The following is a 22,538-nucleotide window of genomic DNA, read 5'->3' on the forward strand; positions in this document are numbered from 1 at the left end:
TAAAAAATTAAAGCAAATCGCTTGAATACATCCCGAAAAACAATACATTAAAGAAAAACAATAATAAAATCATAAGACAAAAACTGTCACTAGTAGGATGTTGATACTCAACAAAAATATCCTTCACCATAAGAGGTACTCATAAAAAAACCCCGAATCAAATTGATTTAAGGGCCAACTTACTATAGAAAACCGACTATGGCCTTTCATCGACTGAGAAATTAATGCATGGGTCTCCATACAACAACTTGCTTCATTTACTACACTATATTGTCTCATAGAAAATTTGAATTTCGCGCCTTTTTCTACTGACAAGATTTGCTTGACCATCTATAGGTACCAAATTTAGAAGATTTAACAATTTTTCATAAGCGCCGTCACAAAAAACATTATTGTTAGCTCCAACCACTCCGTTGATCGAGCTACGCCGCCGTCAGCATTTTCCACACCAGCGCCTCTCGCCGACGACGAGACGAGCTGACGAAATTTGAAAAATATTTTCCACCCTATTTATTATATCGAGGGTGGAAAGTTTTCTAAGGTTATAAATACGAGACGCTCGCGACAGCGGCTGCTCCGGTAAAAGGGTGTGGTATATGAAAATAGGAATACACTGAAGTTTAAAAGCGTGTTTGCTTCAGCGTTATTAGTTATCTTTTTTTATTTATGCTCTGGAGGAAAGTTATTATTCCTCATATGAAGCATGGTACAATCAGCAGCAGAAGTTGCTAAGCGGGGTGTTGAAAATGACCTTGACGCGCTCTTATTCCCTTAACAATAAAGTAGCATCAAGATCATTTTGAACACTTCGCCCGCTTACCAATTATTGATGCTGACTGTACCTATAGCGTAAAATTATTAATATTTTTATTACTGATTCGTAAATAAATGTACGAACACACGGTCTGATGTAGTGAGATGTAAAAGAAAAATACAAGAACCGGCTTAAACACTTAAGCCTGTGCCAGACGGTAGACAACCACAGTTTCTGCAACGTGACCTTGGTAGATGCGCGGTAGAAGCGTGGCTGTCTACATGGTTTACAACAAGCCGAAATTTGTATGGTTGGCAGAGCACACCTGTCTACCAAAGCCGTTTAAAGGTCATGCAGAATTAGTTTTCAACCACTTGCTACATGGCTTAAAACCACTGTTTATTGTCAGGTACAAGGTCATGTTGCAGAAACTGTGGTTGTCTACCGTCTGGCACAGGCTTTATTTTCACCAATGCAACTGCTATAAACGCTATAAACTTTCCAAGCAAGAGTGGAAACTAGACCTTGTTGGTATTAGACAAAATGTTATAAGTGGGCTACTCGACCGTTAGAAGTTTTCAAGTCTTCTATCGTATATAAAATAGATATTTGTAAAATAGAGTTTTATTGAATACAGGAGATACAGTAACTACAAGTTAATACCTATAATTATAAAATTAAATAAACTTTTAGAATAAACTAGTACCTAAATATACAGTATAAAAATTAAACTAACCTATTAAGAACACATCCGTATTGATGAGATCCATGATCTCAAGAGATTCCATTTAATCCTGTCGGTGTACCCTTTTTTTGCCGACAAACTTTTCATCGAATATTATTTCATCGACAACGATTCATCGAAACGTTAGTACTAGTAATATTGTTTGGCGTTATTTTGTTTCATATACTATTTATTTAAATTTTTCTTACTGCGTAGAAATACTATTCAACGAATATTACTTGATAGCTAATTCGTTTCTAATTATTTTCATTAGCACAACTACTAAACATTGCAATTCATTTGTTCGACGTATTACTTTAATACATTTTTATATGTCGTACTACACATTTATAAATTTTTCTGTAGTAAGAATTTTAGATTTAGGTTAGAACTGCGACCCCACACAGAAACGAACGGCTATCAAAGACGGTTTAGGTTAGGTTAGAACTGCGACCCCACACAGAAACGAACGGCTTTCAAAGAAGGTTTAGGTTAGGTTAGAACTGCGACCCCACACAGAAACGAACGGCTTAAAAAAGTAGGTTTAGGTTAGGTTAGAATGGCGACCCCACACAGAAACGAACGGCTTTCAAAGTAGGTTTAGGTTAGGTTAGAACTGCAACCCCACACAGAAACAAACGGCTTTCAAAGTAGGTTTAGGTTAGGTTAGAACTGCGACCCTACACAGAAATGAATGGCTTAAATTATTATTAACAAACCTATTTATAATTTGCCCAAAATTAAAATGGCAGCCTTGTAAAATTATATCTTCAAAATTAGAGCGCAAACTTAAATTTGCCGCTTTCTCAGAATTATGTACCTGTCCAGATAAACAATTTTATATCTTAAACTACCCACATAAATATAGCCGGGCAGAGTGAGCCGACTGACGTGACTGCGTTTGTTCGATAACGAAATATTACAAATTAAAATAATTTTACGCGTAATAAATTTTATTAAATACAATCCAAAATGAAATAAGAAAACCCGTAAAGAAATACCACGATATAAACTATATACAAAATAACCCAAGTACCAATTAAAAGTCCCCGATTTAAATTTACTAGTATCGATTCTTCGACGCAATAACTTGTCGATGAAATGAAAATACTTGAAACGTTGTCTTCGAAATATTCGATGAAATGTCTGTCGGCAATTCAAGGGTAAACCCATTCTGTCTCCATTATGGCGGCTCATTGATCAATATTTAACAAAGTTATGTTATTCCAGGTAATGTGCGTCCAATACTGGCCTCCGAGCAAAGACAAGGAGGAGACGTACGGGGACCTGCATGTATGCATCGAAAGGGAAGAGGAGCTGGCCAATTTCCACATACGCACGTTTAGACTTTATAAGAAAAACGAACAAGGTGTAAGTAACTTTTTCCATGTTGCGACCGATACTAATGCTTGTGTTATTTTTTTATACTCAAAGATAAAATCATTTATTTACATACAAGATATATACAGTGGCACTACTAAACGAAATTAATAACTAGCTTAAATCTAAAATAGGCCCTTGAGGCATTGTACCAAGGATGCTGGCGGCATTTCCTCGCTGTATCGCAATGCTGACGCGTTGTGCGAAGTAGCCGCCAGCTCTTCGGTCATTAAATTCATCCCCATCCCAGTCTTTAGATTTAGATTAATATATAAACAAAGTTCATATTGTTTTCTATTGCTTTCGTAAATAATATTACTTCAGATCTTCAATTAGGTACCTACATAATGAATTTTAGACCTACAAGATAGATGTGATAAAAAAAAGATAAAAAAAGATAAAAGATTTTTATTCGTGACGATCACAAAACATGTACGAACATGTACAGACAACAACAGCAAGAACAGAAGAGAACAATAAGTGTGCATCACGAAATGGACCCAACTCAGCATAATGCTAGCTATAAAGCCAGCGCTGGTCTTCCGTAGGGCCCATTCGGTGATGCCACGACAGATAACACAAAAAGATACATATTTAAAACATTTCAAAAGATACACAGAAGAAATAATTATGAAAACAGAAAATACAAAATACAAGAAAACTAATTAAGAAAAGAAACAAAACAAAATTATACTTTTGGATTCGACTACTAGGTACTATAACAAATAAGCATTAACATTACATAGTCAATATTTGATATTGAACACGTATTTAATTACGCTCTCTAAATAAGCCATATTTGCACTCATAATACAATAACAACAATATAACATAATATAACAACAACAACGACAACAACAACAACATATAACGTAATACAATAAGAACAGCCGATTCAACGGAGCCACGCCGTATTGTCGCATAAATAGTTTTTAGTTTTTACGTTTATAAAATATATATTTATGTTAGTCTGTAAGGTATCTGTAATATGGGCCTTGTTGCCTGACTTCAATTTTTTTTTTTTTTAATAAAATAAATACTCTGGATAGTCTAACCTCGTAACCTTTAACCAATAGGCACATCAGTCAGCATTCCCGAAAGGTCAGCTTTCACCTCCATAATTCACTGTATTTAACAAAGCTTACTAGGATACATTTGTCGAACAAAATAAAGCGAGATAACTGGTGAAACATGGGCGCAGCACTTTCAGAGTAAATATTTGGTGGGCGAGCGAATCGAACGCGTGAACCCGGGCGAGGCAAATTCGAGTAACTTTCGGTCGCGCCAGGAAAGCTACGTTTGTTAACTCAATGCACCGCTTTCATCACTTTTGCTGTGCTCGGGATTTTACCGGCCTGAAAATAATGTTATGTTATATTGTACGAGTGTATGTTTTTTGTATGCAAATCTATTTCATTGGCAAATCGGGGGGCACGGCAGTGCCCCCGCCAAGTCGAGCGCGAAGCAAACACTGCCGTACCATCCTTTACTGGAACCATTTCGCCGCATTTTCAGGTCCTTATTTGAGACCCTCTGGATAAGACCAGAACGCAGAAATTTTCGTCATCCAGTAAGCTATAATCACATACTTAAAATACAAAATTTCAATTCTGTAGGTCATTTAGTTCCGAAGTTAAGCGAAAGCAAAGTTTCGCATTTATGACACACACTCACTCACTTATGATCATCAGAATAGAACTAGTACTTCCCATAAACTCAGAGAGCTGAAATTTGGTACAGAGTTAGGGTTTAATGGCCACATAAAGGGAAAACTATAAAAACTAGGATAATCGAAGATCTCGAGTACCTGGTGACCCTGATTAGAAAACACAAGAGCCCAACCAAACTATTGGAGATCGACATACCGCCTTTACAAAAAATATTCAAATTGGTGGGCCGCTTCATTTGATGTCAAAAATCGAAGGTCTGAAGTATCTGATGAAGAACCCTCAGCTGGTCTCAGCTGTATTAAGGCTCCGTCAGACATAGGCGTTTTGCTTGGTGCAACATATGTACACACTGTTTTGGTCATCCGACACGCCTTGATGAGCCTTTGGGAAAGTAGTACCCAAGATGGAGCTGATGCTGAACCTTGGCTGTACCTAGTGGAACTCAGGCTTGGTGCAACATATGCACACACTGTTTTGGTCATCCGACACGCCTTGATGAGCCTTTGGGAGAGTAGTACCGAAGATGGAGCTGATGCTGAACCCTGGCTGTACCTAGTGGAACTCAGGTTTGGTGCAACATACGCCCACGCTATTTTGGTCATCCGTCACATCTTGATGAGCACTTGGGAGAGCAGTACCCAAGATAGAGCTGATGCTGAACCCTGGCTGTACCTAGTGGAACTCAGGTTTGGTGCAACATAGGCCCACGCTATTTTGGTCATCCGTTACATCTTGATGAGCACTTGGGAACGCAGTACCCAAGATAAAGCTGATGCTGAACCCTGGCTGTACCTACTGGAACTCAGGTTTGGTGCAACATAGGCCCACGCTATTTTGGTCATCCGTCACATCTTGATGAGCACTTGGGAGAGCAGTACATGAAATAGAGCTGATGCTGAACGCTAGCTGTACCTAGTGGAACTCAGGTTTGGTGCAACATAGGCCAACGCTATTTTGGTCATCCGTCACATCTTGATGAGCACTTGGGAGAGCAGTACCCAAGATAGAGCTAATGCTGAACCCTGGCTGTACCTACTGGAACTTAGGTTTGGTGTAACATAGGCCAACGCTAGTTTGGTCATCCATCACATCTTGATGAGCACTTGGGAGAGCAGTACCTGAAATAGAGCTGATGCTGAACCCTGGCTCTACCTAGTGGAACTTAGGTTTGGTGCAACATAGCCCCACGCTATTTTGGTCATCCGGTACATCTTGATGACCGCCTAGTGGAACTCTGCAACAGGCACACGACGACAAGTCGGTTAACCAAAACAAAGTGTGCCTATGTTGCACCAAACCTGAGTTCCACTAGGTACAGCCAGGGTTCAGCATCAGCTCTATCTTGGGTACTGCTCTCCCAAGTGCTCATCAAGATGTGACGGATGACCAAAATAGCGTGGGCTTATGTTGTACCAAACCTGAGTTCCACTAGGTACAGCCAGGGTTCAACATCAGCTCTGTCTAAGGTACTGCTCTCCCAAGTGCTCATCAAGATGTGACGGATGACTAAAATAGCGTGGGCTTATGTTGCACCAAACCTGAGTTCCACTAGGTACAACCAGGGTTCAGCATCAGCTCAGATCTATGTATACTAAAACCTTTACCAGAATGTAACAAACACTTTTCTGAAAAGCGCATCAAAATCGGTTCAGCCAAACGCGAGATAATCGCGAACAAACATACATACGGGTCAAACTGAGAACCTTTATTTTAAGGCGGTTAAAAATACATCAACTTTGACATTTTTGGCAGTAATGCAGTCGGCAGCTATACTGCAGCAGGATTGCAGCATGCACTACTGCCGACTGAATTACTGAGGTAAATATCAAAAATTTGGTCAGCATCATCGTATTTGACATTTGCTGCAGTAATGCAGTCGGCAATATTGTCGCAATATACTGCTGCAGGCTACAAAACGCTCGTGAAACTATTCAACGTCCATGATCATGCTTTCCAACGTCCAACGTTCAGTAATCGAGTGACCGCTCGCAACACGCGCTGTGTTCTGTGTGACTGCGCGGGCGTGATCAAAGCGGGTCGCGCGCGCAGCGCGCCGGCGGGCCGCTGCGTCCAAGCGCAGATCGCGAGCGCCACGCGCTCGCGTCACGCTCGCATCGTGCCCCGCTCACGCCGCGCTTTGAAAACGCTCATGTGTGACGGAGCCTTTAGAGATATGGTAATAAAAAAACTACTCCTAAAAAGAAAAAAAATGTGTCAAATAAGAAAATCTAATAAAATAAATCAATATGCCCACGTTTCTACAAAAAGAAGTGAAATCCCACCAAAAACATTCTGTAAAAAACTAGCCAAGTCTCGATGGAGCTGCTTGTTTATCTCTAAAAAGTAATGAAATCTAGACAAAGTCGTGCCAAGTCTAAGGTTCCTTACTGCGATTTCTTTATTATTATAGTTAATGTTGTGTGACTTGGCCGTTGAAGGGTACAAAACCAGGTGCTCCATGACACCAAACATACAGTATAAAAAAATATTTCCAGTACAGACGGACTTCTGATCATTGATAGAAGTCCGTCTGTACGTCTATTTTATGTTAGATCGATGGTCGATTTGACGCTTCAAAAAGAAGTACTGTTTGTTTCAGACTCGCTTATACATAAGTATTATTGAAATACGCAGCTTTATCAAGCCTACAATTGACTGGTTATTGAATCAACGTTGTCCAAGTGGCAATTTTCCATCGTCAATGGGTAGCGGTTCTGGCGACAGATTGGTGCAATGGTGTCATGGAGCACCTGGTTTTGTACCCTTCAACGGCCAAGTCACACAACATTAACTATAATAATAAAGAAATCGCAGTAAGGAACCTTAGACTTGGCACGACTTTGTCTAGATTTCATTACTTTTTAGAGATAAACAAGCAGCTCCATCGAGACTTGGCTAGTTTTTTACAGAATGTTTTTGGTGGGATTTATTTTACTTCTTATCAGTGAACTGTAAATAAATAACATTTTAAACTGATACTAATTCTAGTTATTTCCGGCCACATCGGAATGGCTACGTCCTTAACAGAGTTAACACTCAAACCGCCAGGACTGCACTTTTTAAATCGCTTTACAGTGCCCGAGTTTTTTCATTAGAACTGTCGTTCGTTGTAATTGTTCCTTTTTGCGTTTTTAATATAACTTAAACTTATTTTTTTTCTACCAGCAATGTTTCTGAAGTAAGTCGGGCATAATGTGTAATCATATTTGGTTGTTCTTAATAGAATTTCAGAAAAGCTTTAAAAAAATATAGTGAAATAGGTGACTACCAACTAGTAACTATGTTTTAACGAGGATAGGTGGGTACAGGTAGATAGGTAAAGAAAATGACATGATATGTCATCCAGAAATTTAATTGGATTTCGTTAACTTTTGGCGTCGCAAACTCCCCCAGCGGAAATGCGAAAATGAAATTTAATTTAATGAATTTAATGGCAATTGCCAGAAAGTCAAAATTCTATCAACCCAGTCAACCCGCATAGTGATCTCCTGTCTCCTACAGTTACAATTACTGCAATACCTCTAAGGCCCACTTGCGCCATCCCACTACCCCGGGGTTAAGCGGTTAAACCGTTAACCCAGTGTCAAATTGTACTGGTAACCATGGTAACTCCCAGTGTAACCGGTTAACCCCGGGTTAGAGAATGGTGCAAGTGGCCCTAAAAGTACTACTCACAAAACGTGCATTTTTTTGTTGGTGCAGGTGGTGATCGAAGAGCGATTCATCCTCCAGTTCCACTATACACAATGGCACTCCCACACGTGTCCATTCAGTAATGCGCTGCTTGAGTTCCGGCGGCGCGTCCGGGCCGTGGTGGGCCGCCGGCTGGCCGCCAACCCCGCCGCGGGACCCATGGTCGTGCACTGCAAGTGAGTGTTGCAGGACGAGTTCTAAGCCCAGTCCAACAAATCTCTGTTCAGTAAGCTACTAGAACTCCGGCGCGTACGGGCCATTGTGGGCCGCCCGGTAGCCGCCAGGTCCCACTGGGAAGAAACAAGTGCTCCTAATTTTATGAGCAATTTTATACTTTTATAATTAATGTGATTATATTCCAATAATGTTCGGGTGTTTGTTACAGTGACGGAGGCGGCCGTTCAGGAGTATATTTATCTATTGACGCTAACCTGGAGTTGGCTGAAGAAGAAGACTGCTTTGATGTTTTTGGCTTTTTGAAGAAGCTTAGACAATCACGGAAAGGCCTTATAGAGAACGAGGTTAGAAGGAAATTAGAACTAAAATATGTTTACTAAGGTTGACCAAAAGACCAAATGCTGCAGCCTGCATGTAGATGAATAAGCTACCTTGCGTAGAAGATAATCACAGAAAGTAATTTAGTAAAATCCACAGTGAAATTTATGGTTATTTTGATACTGACGCACTCAAATGGGATTCTTCGTTGTAAATACAAAATTCTTTGCTGTTATAGGAACAATACAAATTCGTGTATGACACGTTAGAAGAGCACGTCGTCTGCGGTGTTTCCTGGTTCCCAGTGACACACCTCACCATAAGACTGCAGTCCAAATCACAGCGGGACCCGGTGACCAAGCTGAACGACTACCAGCGCGAGTACCAACAGATCTGCAAACAGACGCCGAGATTTACTATCGGGGACTGCGCGGGCGGCCATCGAGGAGATAACAGGGAGAAGAACAGAGATGTTTTAGTCGTTCCACGTAAGTATTAAGGATTAGCTATCATGTCTGGTCAATCCAATCACGACGATGCCTGGTTTTCCTCATTAAAATAGAAACGCATGAGGCACCACGAGCAAGCCTCCAACCCCCGCCCACCTGGGGGAGCATACACCTGCTGCGTCCTCTCTCGTATAGGGCTTCACAGCCACGAATCCAAGTTTCTAAACCGGGATGCTGCTTAAAACATCTGACACATGAAAAAGGCCTATTATATCAATATATCATAATGACAAAGAGATCCTGTGATCAAGCTAATGACTACCAGTGAAAATGCCAGCCGATGTGCAAATAGACGCTGAGGTTCACACTTCTATCTTTGTTTGTCGTTCGATAGAATTAGAAATAACCCTCAATCTAAGATGCAGCACTGAGTAGTCAAGGGTCATGAAATCTGTCACAGTGCTTAAGTTTCAGCGTGACCACCAAAACTAAAATATCATTTATCTCAACTATATACGTACTTATAAAGTTATAATTCTTGTTGCAGCTGACAACTTTCGGCCGTACCTGACGTCCTTTCAAGGCAACAGCTTCACCGACTACATCAACGCCGTGTTTGTAGACGTAAGTAACTTACTAACATACAATTTTGAAGTAATAAGACTAATAATATCAAGTAAAAAACTTAAAAAAAATACTTATGTAGGTGTTTGAACGGGTTATGGGTCTGCCCATTGAACTACAAGTGTGTCGCTGAACTTCAAACTCGGGTAAATTCATTCGACCCTCTCAGCAAATATCTACCCTATTACCATTTCTTAATACCAAAATCGCATAATCTGACAGATGGATTTACCCGAGTTTGAAGTTAAGCGACTCAAATGCAAAGTCGTGTCATAGAGTATGGGACAATTTTTTATGAATGTTATCAATCGATCAGGTTTGTTTTGAGGATGAAATGTCTGTATGGGACTCATTGTCTTAAAGCAATACAAAAGTCACAAATGATGGTCGAAGTCTAAAACCCGCACTTTACTGACGAAACGCTTCTAACAAAATGGCAATACATCGTGACGTCACCATGTAACGTCACCATATAACTAAATCTAATTAAATAGATAGAAAATGAGCAATTTATCACAATCACAATAAATTGCTAATTTTCTATCTATTTAATTACATTTAGTTATAAAATTCAACATGTGTCAACAACCCTATTACGAGTACGAACCAAAATCGATAGCCTCAGCTCCCAGAACTTGTACAACTACAAACAATCCGAACAACGAGCAAACTCGAACATAGATTGTACTTCTAATTGGACGTATCGGACTAAATCACTATTTAAAATCCGCAATCTCACACTGGCAATCGGAGCAGATGCAACTACATATAACAAGCAAACTTGCGAGGAACTTGTAAGTGCTAATGGACATGTGTTGTCGCAGGGGTACACCAAGCCTCGGGAGTACATAGTCACTGAGTGGCCGCTGATCAAGACGCAGGGCGAGTTCTGGTCGCTGGTGTACGACTACGAGTGTGCTGCGGTCGTGGTGCTGTGCGTCCCGCCTAAGAACTCTGTAAGTGGGTCATGTTGGTACCTATGTCTGCTAAGTCGCTAAAAATACTATATGTCATGGTGGAGAAACTCAAATGTTGCCGTATGTAACCTCTTATCTACTGCTACTCAGTTGCAACTAGGGTTTGCACGACGGATCCGAAATGTATGGGAAGATCCGCGGATCCGGATCCAGATCAGGATAATTTCATACATTTCGGATCCGGATTGCAAACCCTAGTTGCAACCATTTTCCTGAATAAACACTAAAACCACGATTGTTATCTTTAGTTTTGATATGACTTATGAGTATTGTATTAAATAGTCATAATTGGACTTGATATTAAAATTGTCTGTCTGATAAGTACTGTACTGTACTGGGGTAACATTAAAAAACTTTAGAAAGAATAAAAAATAATTGTTATTTTATTTTCGATTCGGGTAAGCTTAGACTTTAATGAACTCTGCGATATGAATAGTGTGCTGAAACAATATGGAAATTCTAATTCAATTCAAATTATTGGAATTTAATTTAGGTAATTATATGAAGTATAACATTGTTATAGCAGGTGTCCGGACGTCTTTGCAATAACCCTGTCTCACTGTTCACCCAAACTTCTATCTATAGACTGGTATACTGTTCACTTTTTCTACAATAGTCCCAATGCCTGCTGAGACCGGTTCATGGGTGTCTATTGTTACACTTGTGATCGGGTTCCAGCAGGCGTTCTACATGACATTAAAGCCCTCCGAAGGGCATCTACCCGATAGATCTATACCCATACGCAAGCCTATCAAAAGACCGGGATTTATAGGCACGTGAAATCAAAATGAAGTATAATATTTGACAACGCGATAAAAAAATATTTTTGTTACAGCAACAATATCCTCCGTTCTGGCCAGAAAGCCGAAGTCCGAAGAAATACGGCCCGGTCTTCACAATAGACCACGTATCACACGAACACTTTACCAACATCAAAACCTGGATATTCCGCATCAACAAGAAGGTATACTTCATCATCGAGCCCTCTCAGTGGGAAGGTTTGGCAGCACAGCGTCCTGAGTGGCGCAGGCTGGTGCATGACAAAGTGCGCGATTTCGAGGAGCAACGTAAAGTTGACCTCGACGCTAAACGCGACGAGCTGAAAGCACGCCAGCCTGCTTCCATTCACTACCACTATGTGGCTGGTGTTCTCATGTGCCCTCAATGAGCGCGGGGGTTCAGTTCACCTTAAAGATCGGCTACGTCAGCCATGTTCGAGCACACGAGCGCCGAGCTAACTAGGAGTCGAAGTGGTCGCATTGGTCGAAATCGGCCGGAAGGATCATCACCATCATCAACAGACGTAGAAGTTTTTGTAGCAAAATAGAGTGATTCACAAAATAAAATATCGACATGTCTGTTATCGATATTACCTTAACGTTATACTCGTACTTAGATATTTATTAGGTACATTTTATAAGACCGCTATAAAATGTACCTAATAAATATCTACCGCGAAATACCCAACACGGTCGATATCTTCTTGTTGTTTGATATATTGGTAATTTTCTATTCTTTTAGCACTGTACTACAGTTTACGTATTATTTTTTGAGTAAGTACTAAATATATTATGTAATAAATAAATTATGTAAGGCTTTGTAATTGATTTGCATTATTGAAATTTATCGGTAACTTACCTACAGCAAGTAGAAGTTACATATTTTAAATATTAATCTACCTATGACTTATCGATAACAGATTTATCGATGTTTCATTTTCTCATACACTCAATTTTGCCACAGAAACTTTTATGTCTGTTCATCAACAAAAACACCTTCTAATGATTGCATCAATATAAAGGATAAGCTCAGATAATTTGGACCCATTGAATTAACTTTCCAAAGACGTTTTAGAATCCATTGTCATTCCCCCGTCCCGTTTTCCTATAATTGGTCCGCAAAATACTTTTGTTATGTTGCGAACGCTAAGAATCCCATTTAAATTTATCTCCATTCATGGTTTATTCCATTGAAAATGTACTGAAGAGAGGATAATATTGAGTTCCAATGTGGGAAAGTTTTAAGTCGCAGCGGTTTGCGTTGAGATTAAAAGTGACTAAGTATGCAAATGGGAAATATAAAGCTGATTAAATCAGATTTTAAATTACCAAGCAAGATGTACAAGATGTACTTTATTTATTTATTTAAAATTTATTTTTTTTTTTTTTACTTTGTACTGGGTGACATTTTTAGGTCATACAAGATAGGTACGTGATGGTACTCATTTGTTGGATCACTTTTACTATAGCAACAACTTTAAAATAACGAAATAAAATCCTGATCTCCATACAATTGTGTCGAATTGAATTTAAGTATGGAACACCTAATTTTTTATTCGGATTCAGGATTTGCTCTCATAAGAAAAGTAGCTCACAGTATAATGAGTACAGTCGCGTATATATAACTTGTATCACCTAAACCAGCGGTCGGCAACCAGCGGCCCACGGGCCGCATACGGCCCGCGAGCCTCCCTGGCTATTTTGTATGTAACATTGTCAAATGACAATGTCTGATAAAGTCATACATATTAACAAAGTGCGGCCCGCGTCCACTTCGTTAACTGCTATGTGGCCCTTGGCTGCTAAAAGGTTGCCGACCGCTGACCTAAACAATCACCCCATACCTATTGTTTAAATATGCTGACATATTCTTTTCAAAATTCGCTGCCCATAGTCAGTGTCAAGTGACTTTCATTGTGGACCCTACCAGTCTAAATATTTTATAATCTGCTTATTTATGCCACCAATGATTTACCTTATATATTTTTCCTCACTAAAGGTGTCACTGCAAATGTATCCTTCTACAGATCGTGTCCCTAACGGAGCTGATGGCGGGCGTGAAAGCGCCACCGAAGACGGTCCAACTTTTCCAGCTGACCTGCTGGCCGATGGGCCACAAGGTGCCCACGTCCACCAACTCACTGGTGGAGCTCATGAACATGGTGGAGCGGTGGCGGCAGCGCACCGACTACGGGCCCGTCTGCGTCGTGTCGCCGTGAGTATTGCTGTTCCAGCTGACGTGCTGATGGGCCACAAGGTGCCCACGTCCACCAACTCATTGGTGGAGCTCATGAACATGGTGGAGCGGTGGCGGCAGCGCACCGACTACGGGCCCGTCTGTGTCGTGTCGCCGTGAGTATTGCTGTTCCAGCTGACCTGGCCGATGGGCCACAAGGTGCCCACTTCACGTCCACCAACTCACTGTTGGAGCTATCAAATTGATGTTCGATTTTTGGTTAAGGCTCTTTTCTCGTTAATAAAGTCACGGCTTCCGTATGGCTTCAATCCTGAGTTAAGCGACATTTGTAAACCAGAAGGAAATTTAAACTTGCACTTCTATCGTTCGAAACAACAGCAAAAATAACGAAAGAAAAAAGTGAGCAAAACACATTTAATAAAAAAATGCTTGTGTAGATTTTTCATCATTTCTATAGTTTCCCATTTTTATGACCTGTGCTAGGTTATCGTTTGAAGTAATTCCAAGCATTATTCATGTTTCTTCATTGCATGCTTGTTCCGCGTTAGCAATAAACCGCGCAACAGGTGGCTGTGTGAAGTTTAGTAGGTAATCGTTTCTACGCACACTTTAATACTGGAGGGCTGTATATATATTATAGGAAATTACATTTTGGCGCTGGCAGTGAAAGTCGAATGGTGTACGCGTGCAATATTTGTGGCAATTAATAACAATATAATAAGTATTCATAGCTTTAAGTCAAAGATTAAACTGTATTTACTTAATCACCAACGTAGCCAAGAAGCCTACAGACTTGATACCAGCTGCCTGTAGTTTGTAATTTTACTTATGCTTACCTCAAGTGTTTTGTTCCTTTGGCCTGACAAGGGTTCATCATTCCTTTACGCCATACTTAGTAGAGTGCTGTTATGTTAGTATTTCGTACATTTTCGTAAATTCGTCATCCTACAATGCTGTTTTGCTAATAAGCTAATCTTACAAGATTTTTTAACGTAGATTTCATGAACGCTCGATATTGGTTTGGTCTGACATTGCTTTTTAGTTAGTGTAGCCACCGTTGGCGCTAGTAGTATATACAGCTGTAATGCTCAGCCAAGATATGGTCGGACCGGATCGATACAGCGATTTAGAGCACGATGCTTGTTTTTGTATTAATTAATCTTAATTGTAAATAGTCGTTATGTTGTATCTTCTTGCTGTGTAACTTTTTTCTTATTTAACTAACTGTTTACCATATGTTATTTCTGTCTTTTTTCTTCTTGTCTGTTACCTTCCGTGATTCTTCTCACTTGATGGTCTCATCGGAAGATCAGCGCTGGAAGCCACCAGCAACATGCTGAGATGGGGCCATTTCGTGGCACTTTAATCTTATTTTGTGTTTTCTTTTATACTATGTACTGTTCCGATTGTTTGTGCTTACGAATAAATCTATTCTATTCTATTCTATTCTATTCTATTCTATAAGCAATTTGTTAATCAGTTACCATTATTCAGTTATCAATGACAACTTATAGTAGTCACCCCTATAATGGACGTGGAACCAGTAATGGGACATAAAACAACAAATCCTGTAAAATAAGTATCTAAAAGTAGTTAATAAATACTGGCAATATTTTACCATAAACAAGAGTCATAGAGCTGCTTAAGTTTGAAGTTTCGTTAAATTCGGTATTTTTTTAAGGAATTAGCGCCAAGTCAAAAGTTGTCAGGTCACTGAAAAAAAAATCAGTCAGAATTCTTACCAACTTCGCTAAGAGAGGTGAGTACATATTTTAAATCTTAATTAATTATTACTTCGTGTAAACTACAATGTGTTTTGTTAATTGCAATTACTGTGAGATTAGGTATAAAACACAATGTGAATTGAACTCCATAGATGTAAATTAATAGTGGTAATTTGCCCAATCCCATTATAGGAGCTGTAAAACTGCATACCTCCTATGATGGGACATTTGAGACAATCTATAGAATGATACTTGCCATGCCGTAATTTCATGTTTGAACAAAACATTAAGTAAAATGTAGTTAACAAACATGTCTGAAAATATGTTCGGACTTCGAATACCAATATGAATATGATATCCAATAACCAATACTTACAATTTAAATATCAGTTCGTCCCGCTCGCATACGCTTTTGCTTTAGAGACGGACTGCTATTGAAATCAAATTGGAAATTATATTTTTACTGTCTGAATTGATCAGTCAAGTCTTAAATGTCATGACAGTGACAGCTAATAAGTTTCCCGCCATAAACTCGGTCGTGCTTCGTTTACATGATCTTAGTTGGTAAGTAGTGAAGTAGTCAACATTGACACTAAACATTAAAGTACCGTTCGTATCCAAACTGCAGCAGTATTGCAGTGCGACATTACTGCCGACTGCATTCCTGCCGCAAATTTTAAAAGCACCGTTGTTGCCCGAAGTGTTGACATTTGCGGCAGCAATGCAGTCCTGCAATACTACTGCAGTAATGTTGCCGACTGCCATACTGCCACAAAAGTCAATTTTAATATGAATTCCTCTATAAAATGACATGTTTGACGTTTCTTCCAGCAATGCAGTCGGGTGCATTGCTACAGCAGTATGGCAGCGCGACATAACAGACAACTGCACTGCTGCTGCAAATGTCAAAACTACACGCAGCAATATCGCTTTTGACATTTACAGTAGGAATGCAGTCAGCAGTAATGTCGCGCTGCAATACTGCTGCGGTAATGCTGTCGACTGCCATACTGCCACAAACGTCAACTTTATTTTTTTCTCGATAGTGTGACCTTTTTGACGTTTCATATATAAACTATATAGGTATATATATAATTATATATATATATATACATATATATATATATACATATATATATATATATACTGCATATAAATAGAATACCGATGGACATTATTCGAATTCTACATAAAATGACAATAATACATAACTTAACTACTTACCATCTCAGTCTGAGATTCTCAGATCGTGTCAACGAAGCATCATTGACGGTTTGCGCCAAACAACCATAGATAATAATAATATTTCTAGCAAAACTAAGGCCCCATTTGCACGGCAGCTTTTTCAACGCGCGTTAAAAAAGCGTTTGAATGACACAAACGAATAACCATGTATCTATTCACACGACAGCCGTGGCGCTTTTTATCAAGTGTTGTTGGATTTTCGACTTTAAGCCTTGGTCGTTAAATTGAATTTAGAGTGTGGACATATTCAAGCGCTTTTTTAACGCGTTGAAAAAGCTCTCGTGCGAATGGGGGCTAAAGATTAATAGGCGTTTTTTTTTTTACGTTCCGTTTCGAAAGTTTTAGCCAAAGAGTAAAGTAAGTACTTATAATGTTTTAGCGGAATAAAGCTAGACAGGAAATTTTAATATTTTCGACGAAACCCGCGAAACCGGTGATTTACGGTATTTCTCGAGTGTGTAGTATTGGTGTAGTACTTATAGGGGATTTTCGAGTATCGACTAATGTCTTTGCCCGTATCGTCGATCGAAATCGACTGTCTAGCCTGGCCAACTATGATCCTAATGTCTATGGTCTAGTAATTATTTTTCTGAGGGGTCTTCTTTGGCCGCAGAGGCCTTACTGCGTAAAATCAAAATCAATATTTATTTATCTGACTCTCTATCGCTCGAATATGTAAAGGCCAAAAGCAATAACCAGGAAAATAAAGGAAATTCGTTTTTCGTGGAAAGACCTCTATTGGGGGCTCGGCGTCGAATAAAACATGAACCATACATACTTAATTCACGAATTAAGACCATGTTTATGAGGCGTAATTAAGGCACTTGAGACATCTCACTTAATTCAGTGATTGACGAAAAGGACGCAGCTATACGTGAGAGTGCTAACAGACGGGTGTACCGGATCGCGACCTTGGTCCGGTCATAATATCTCTTTCTCGCTCTCACTTATAGCTGCGTCCTTAACGGGTGTACGGCGGACCAACTTCCATACGGTCGGACACGCCTCGATGGGACCAAGGTTGCGGTCCGGTACGCTCGTCTATTACAGATCAATTTTGCCACTTTTTGTTAAGTACTTACAAAAAAAAAATTGCCAATGCATGTACAAAAATTACTTACATTGATTTATTTATTTATTTTAGATATGGCGCCAATAAAGAAATATTCTCCGGAGCAGATGGGTTGGGCGATAGATGCTGTTAGAAGAGGATCAAATATAAATGATGCAGCCCAACGATTTAACGTGCCTAGAGCAACTTTACACAATAAAATCACCGGTAAAAGTCCCAAAGAGTGTTCAATGGGACCCAGTACAGTTTTATCTAAAACAGAAGAGGATATATTAGAAGTATGGATTAAAGATATGGCGGATAAACATATACCAGTTACAAAAGACACCTTATTGGATAGTGTACAAAGTATAATCATCGAAAAAAAACAAAACACACCTTTCACCAAAAATAGACCTGGTAAAAAATGGTATTCCGCTTTTCTGAAACGTCACCCTGAGATTGCTGAACGTACTGCTCAGAATTTGTGCAAGGCTAGAGACAACGTCACTGAGGACGAAATTGAGAAGTGGTTTTCCGAAGTGGAAAGTGATCTGAAAAAAAGAGGTCTGTCACAAGTTCTGGAACATCCTGAAAGAATATTTAATACAGATGAGAGTGCGTTTTTTCTAAATCCTAAACCAGGACGTGTACTTGCTAAGACGGGACAAAAATTTGTTTATTCGTGTTCAGGTGACGAAAAAAAAAATTTGACTGTTCTAATTACCGGAAATGCTGCGGGAAATCTTGCACCTACTATGGTCGTTTACGACTATGCAAGAATACCGCCAGCAATATCAGCCACTTACCCAAAAGATTGGGGTATTGGTCGCTCTGAAAGCGGTTGGATGTGCTCAGGAACATTCTATGAATATGTAACGAATGTTTTTAATCCATGGCTAATCAAGGAAAACATTGAAAAGCCAGTTCTATTGTTTTTGGATGGACATTCCTCACATTTGACTTTACACTTAGCCAACTTCTGCTCTCGGAATGGAATTGAAGTAGTAGCCCTTAATCCGCATTCCACTCATATTATGCAGCCCATGGACGTGGCTGTTTTTCGGCCTTTGAAATTATCATGGAGAGAAGAGGTCCGAACCTGGAAAATGCAAAATTTAGGACAAGTGCTCGAAAAACACGATTTTGCACCAGTTTTTAAGACGGGGTTAGAAAAAATCACTGTTGCTACAATTAAAAATGGGTTTCGAGCTAGTGGACTGTACCCATTTGGTCCTGAATACGTGAATATGTCAAGTAAAGTCAAACCAGGAACAAAAAAAAACAATAACTCATTGCATCGAACCGAATTTTTGAAAACATTAGAGGACAAGATAGTAACAACTTTCACCAGTGAAAAATTGAAGCTTTTCAAAGACCTTTATTACAAAAGCCGCAATGAACTCGAAAGTCTTTTGCCCAGTGAAGATACATCGCTATATTTGATTTGGGCCAATAGTCAGCAGCCTATTGATGGATTAGCCGATATATTACCCAATAGTCTCACTACCTGCAAATCAAATCCATTGACTCAAACAAATAATGACAGTAGTCTAGACGAAAGAGACACAAATGCATACATGTCATGTTTTAGCACTGTAAGCCATCACGAAGATTTACAGATAAATCCTTTAAATTCAAATGGGCCAAATGAATCAAACCAAGATTCTCCAGTAGAAAATGACAAAACACCTGCTAAAATAAATGAGCCAAATGTAAGCCACCAGGAAAATTTATGTACAGATGAAAACACCAATGCAGCCATTTCAAATTATACCATACCTTCACCCTTCAAACGAAGCTTATTTTGGCCAGAAACAGAAGAATTAAGAAACAATAAGAAGCGCAAAATTAAAGAAAAAATTCCATTCACTATCACTAGTCCCGCATGGTTAGCATATAGTACTAAAAAGGAAGAAGAAAAAAAGAAACTACTAAAAGAGAAAGAACTCCGTGTCATACAACGAGAAGAAAAGAAAAATGAAAAAGCAAACAACAAAAAAACGAACGTAAAAAAACAAAGAAACAACATTAAATCGACTGAAACTGAAATCCTTCATCTTCAAAGTGATGAAAGCGTGACGTCTGATGCGTTGGAATTGGACGATGGGCCTTTAAGTACACTGTTCCCTTCTCCAATGAAAGTAACACATGGTAGTTACGTAATAGTGCTATACGAAGGTCAACATTTTCCTGGCATTGTAAATAATGTTAACAACAATGAATATGAAGTAAGCACTATGACATTTTCTTCTGGAAAATCTTATAAATGGCCGGAGAAACCCGACAAAACGTGGTACCGTAAAGAACAAGTGGTGGAGGTAATAAAGCCCCCCATCTTATTAAACAAACGAGGTTTTTATTCCGTGAAAGAAATGGAAAAGTACTCTGATTACACTTATTGATACTGTGAATTTCCGTAGTTAATTAATTCAATAAAAGCTCCTAAAGTATGGTATAATATTTGATTGTTGAATTAAATACATTTATTTTAAATTAATATAGTTTTTCCCTATTTTCATTCTAATATTTTAGACCGATAAGGTAATGTCCATTATAGGGGGCCCATTACTGGATCCACGTCCATTACCGGGGTTCCATTACTGGAGCAATGGTGTCCATGACTGGAGAAAAAAAACATAGTTTTAATTTGTAATGTATATGGAAACTAATTGTAGTATCTTTGATATAATACGCCTGAAACATGAAAGACGGATAGGACTTTCATCTTTTAACACGCTAAGCGGTAGAACCTTTACATGTATCAGGGAAATATCACAAATACTCCAAATTTCCTCTTAAATGTCCCATGACTGGTGCCGTTACTATATCATTTATGAAAGGTAAAGTGGTATAGGTACAAAACATTTGCGGTTATTTCCAGTCTTCCCTGGTTAGTTTTAATATTTTATAAACTCTATTACGAAACAATTCACCCACAAACTTCATAAACAAATAAATCGAACAAGCCTCTCAATTTGTTTGATTCTCAATAATAGTGCAGCTTGTTTATTCCGGGTTATTGCGGTTACAAATGCATTCGGCGCATTAATACTTACTACTCAGTGACCACACAAATAAATTATTGCATTAAAACTTTTATACTGCCAATTTCGGTAGCTTTAATCCTCGCGTACTCGTATAGGAACAGTGAACACAACAAAGAGAACCCTCAAACAGTAAGCCCGGGACAAATGCCTGCATTTTGCATGCAATTTGTCGACCGAGAATCGAACACTTCGCTCGGCAGACATAAATGGATTCCTTTGGTCTTACGTTTATCACCAGTTTCAACGTATTTCAACCATTGCTGGAGAGTACAAAAGCGCAAAATATTTGTATTGTTCACTTCTAGCTCACTAGTTTTATTCAAACACATTTTAACAAATGTACTGACAAATTCGATAAAACAAATGTATATACGATATCATAAGTCATATACCCATAGTTATAGCTGTTTCCACGTTTCCTCAAACAATTTAATATATTATGTGGCTATTAGTCACTTGTACAGTCGGCTCCATAACATAAGTATCTACTTTTCTATACAATTAGAATGGCAACTTGGGTATTTAAGTTGGGGCACCGACCGTACCTGTAGCAGTATTATTTTATCGTTCATTGCTAGCAGTGACCTTACAAATTAATTTCTGGACGATCGATCGTCATCGTCACATGTTTCGGTACAATGCAGGATGTGAAGCTTCGTAAACATTGTTTTAATCTCGCTGTCCTCCCTGATCTGTCCGTTTTGTATTCTCACTAGCTTTTCCACGTTTTCGCTTATTTAAAATTTAACTACTTCAATTATACAGAGACGGGCGGAGCCGGGCGGGGGTGTACTGTGCGGCCAACGCTTGCATCGAGCAAGTCATCCAGCACGGCGAGGTGGACGTGTTCCAAGCCGTGAAGACCGTACGTCGCCACCGTCCGCAGCTCGTCGAGAACATGGTCAGTATACCTCGCTCAATCTAGGAGCGGTTAGTATTTTGTGTCTGTGTGTAACATTATTGAATACACTATTTTATTCCACAGACTGAATACAAATACTGCTACGACCTAGTGCTCCACTACGTGCTGCATTACTTAAATGAAGATATGAATGAAAAGAAGTGAGAGTGCGAACTCAAGGGCGAGCCCTGGTTCATCGAGTTTGGACGCGGCGCGGCGCTACCCACGACGCCCGAGGAGACCAGCCCGGCGGCGGCCCCCAAGGACAAGCGGCCGCCGCGGCCGGCGCGCCCCCGGCGCGGACTCTCGCTGGACCGGCTGCTGCCCGCGGCCGTGCGCCCGCCGCTGCCGCACGCCGCTACCGTCGACCCGCCGCGCCGCACCCGACGCGCCGACCGCCCTCCGCTACGTCGCTCCATCCGCCTCGAGGACGAAGACGCTGCTGCCGACGAACGCCGTCGCGTCTTCGTTCATGGGCCTCGCGCGCCCTCCTTTGACGAGGGTGATGCCAGCGACGAGCACGAGGAGTGCGACTGCGCGCATAGCTCGTTCGAGCGCTCGGGCCACTCGGCCGATACCGCCGATACCGCCGAAGACGACGATGAATATGAACCGGAGCTCGCTGCCACCCCGCCGCCCGTCGAACCGCGGCCGGCGGCACGCCCGCACTTACGCGGCGTGTCTTCCGACCGCGTGCTCGCCGACACGCGAGACGCCTCGCCCGCTATACGTGGTCCGTCTCGCGCTCACTCCCAGGGCGTGTTTGAAAGACGGCTACCTAAAATTTACAAATTTGGCTTAGACAAGGCGAAACGGGCCAGTTCT

At 40.1% G+C, this 22,538-nt stretch overlaps 2 protein-coding genes across 3 annotated transcripts in view; both read left to right on the top strand.

Moving 5' to 3' along the window:
* The window catches only part of LOC134798345 (receptor-type tyrosine-protein phosphatase kappa), a 316,272-nt gene extending 294,335 nt beyond the window's left edge, over window positions 1–21,937 (top strand). For both annotated transcript variants that reach the window (XM_063770752.1, XM_063770753.1), the window contains 10 exons: window positions 2,709–2,849; window positions 8,231–8,397; window positions 8,607–8,742; window positions 8,955–9,204; window positions 9,713–9,789; window positions 10,614–10,745; window positions 11,602–11,730; window positions 13,573–13,760; window positions 21,578–21,713; window positions 21,798–21,937. In XM_063770752.1, the coding sequence (XP_063626822.1) occupies window positions 2,709–2,849; window positions 8,231–8,397; window positions 8,607–8,742; window positions 8,955–9,204; window positions 9,713–9,789; window positions 10,614–10,745; window positions 11,602–11,730; window positions 13,573–13,760; window positions 21,578–21,713; window positions 21,798–21,878 (1,437 nt within the window). In that variant the 3' untranslated portion in view covers window positions 21,879–21,937. The remainder of the gene's footprint in view (window positions 1–2,708; window positions 2,850–8,230; window positions 8,398–8,606; window positions 8,743–8,954; window positions 9,205–9,712; window positions 9,790–10,613; window positions 10,746–11,601; window positions 11,731–13,572; window positions 13,761–21,577; window positions 21,714–21,797) is intronic.
* Window positions 17,858–20,167, top strand: LOC134798019 (uncharacterized). The gene is made up of 2 exons (XM_063770352.1): window positions 17,858–19,019; window positions 19,578–20,167. The coding sequence occupies exons 1-2, from the start codon at window positions 17,858–17,860 to the stop codon at window positions 20,165–20,167; spliced, it is 1,752 nt and encodes a 583-aa protein (XP_063626422.1).
* Window positions 21,938–22,538: the final 601 nt, after the last annotated feature.

The sequence above is a fragment of the Cydia splendana genome, chromosome 16 (genome assembly GCF_910591565.1).
Source record: "Cydia splendana chromosome 16, ilCydSple1.2, whole genome shotgun sequence".
NCBI lineage: Eukaryota > Metazoa > Arthropoda > Insecta > Lepidoptera > Tortricidae > Cydia > Cydia splendana.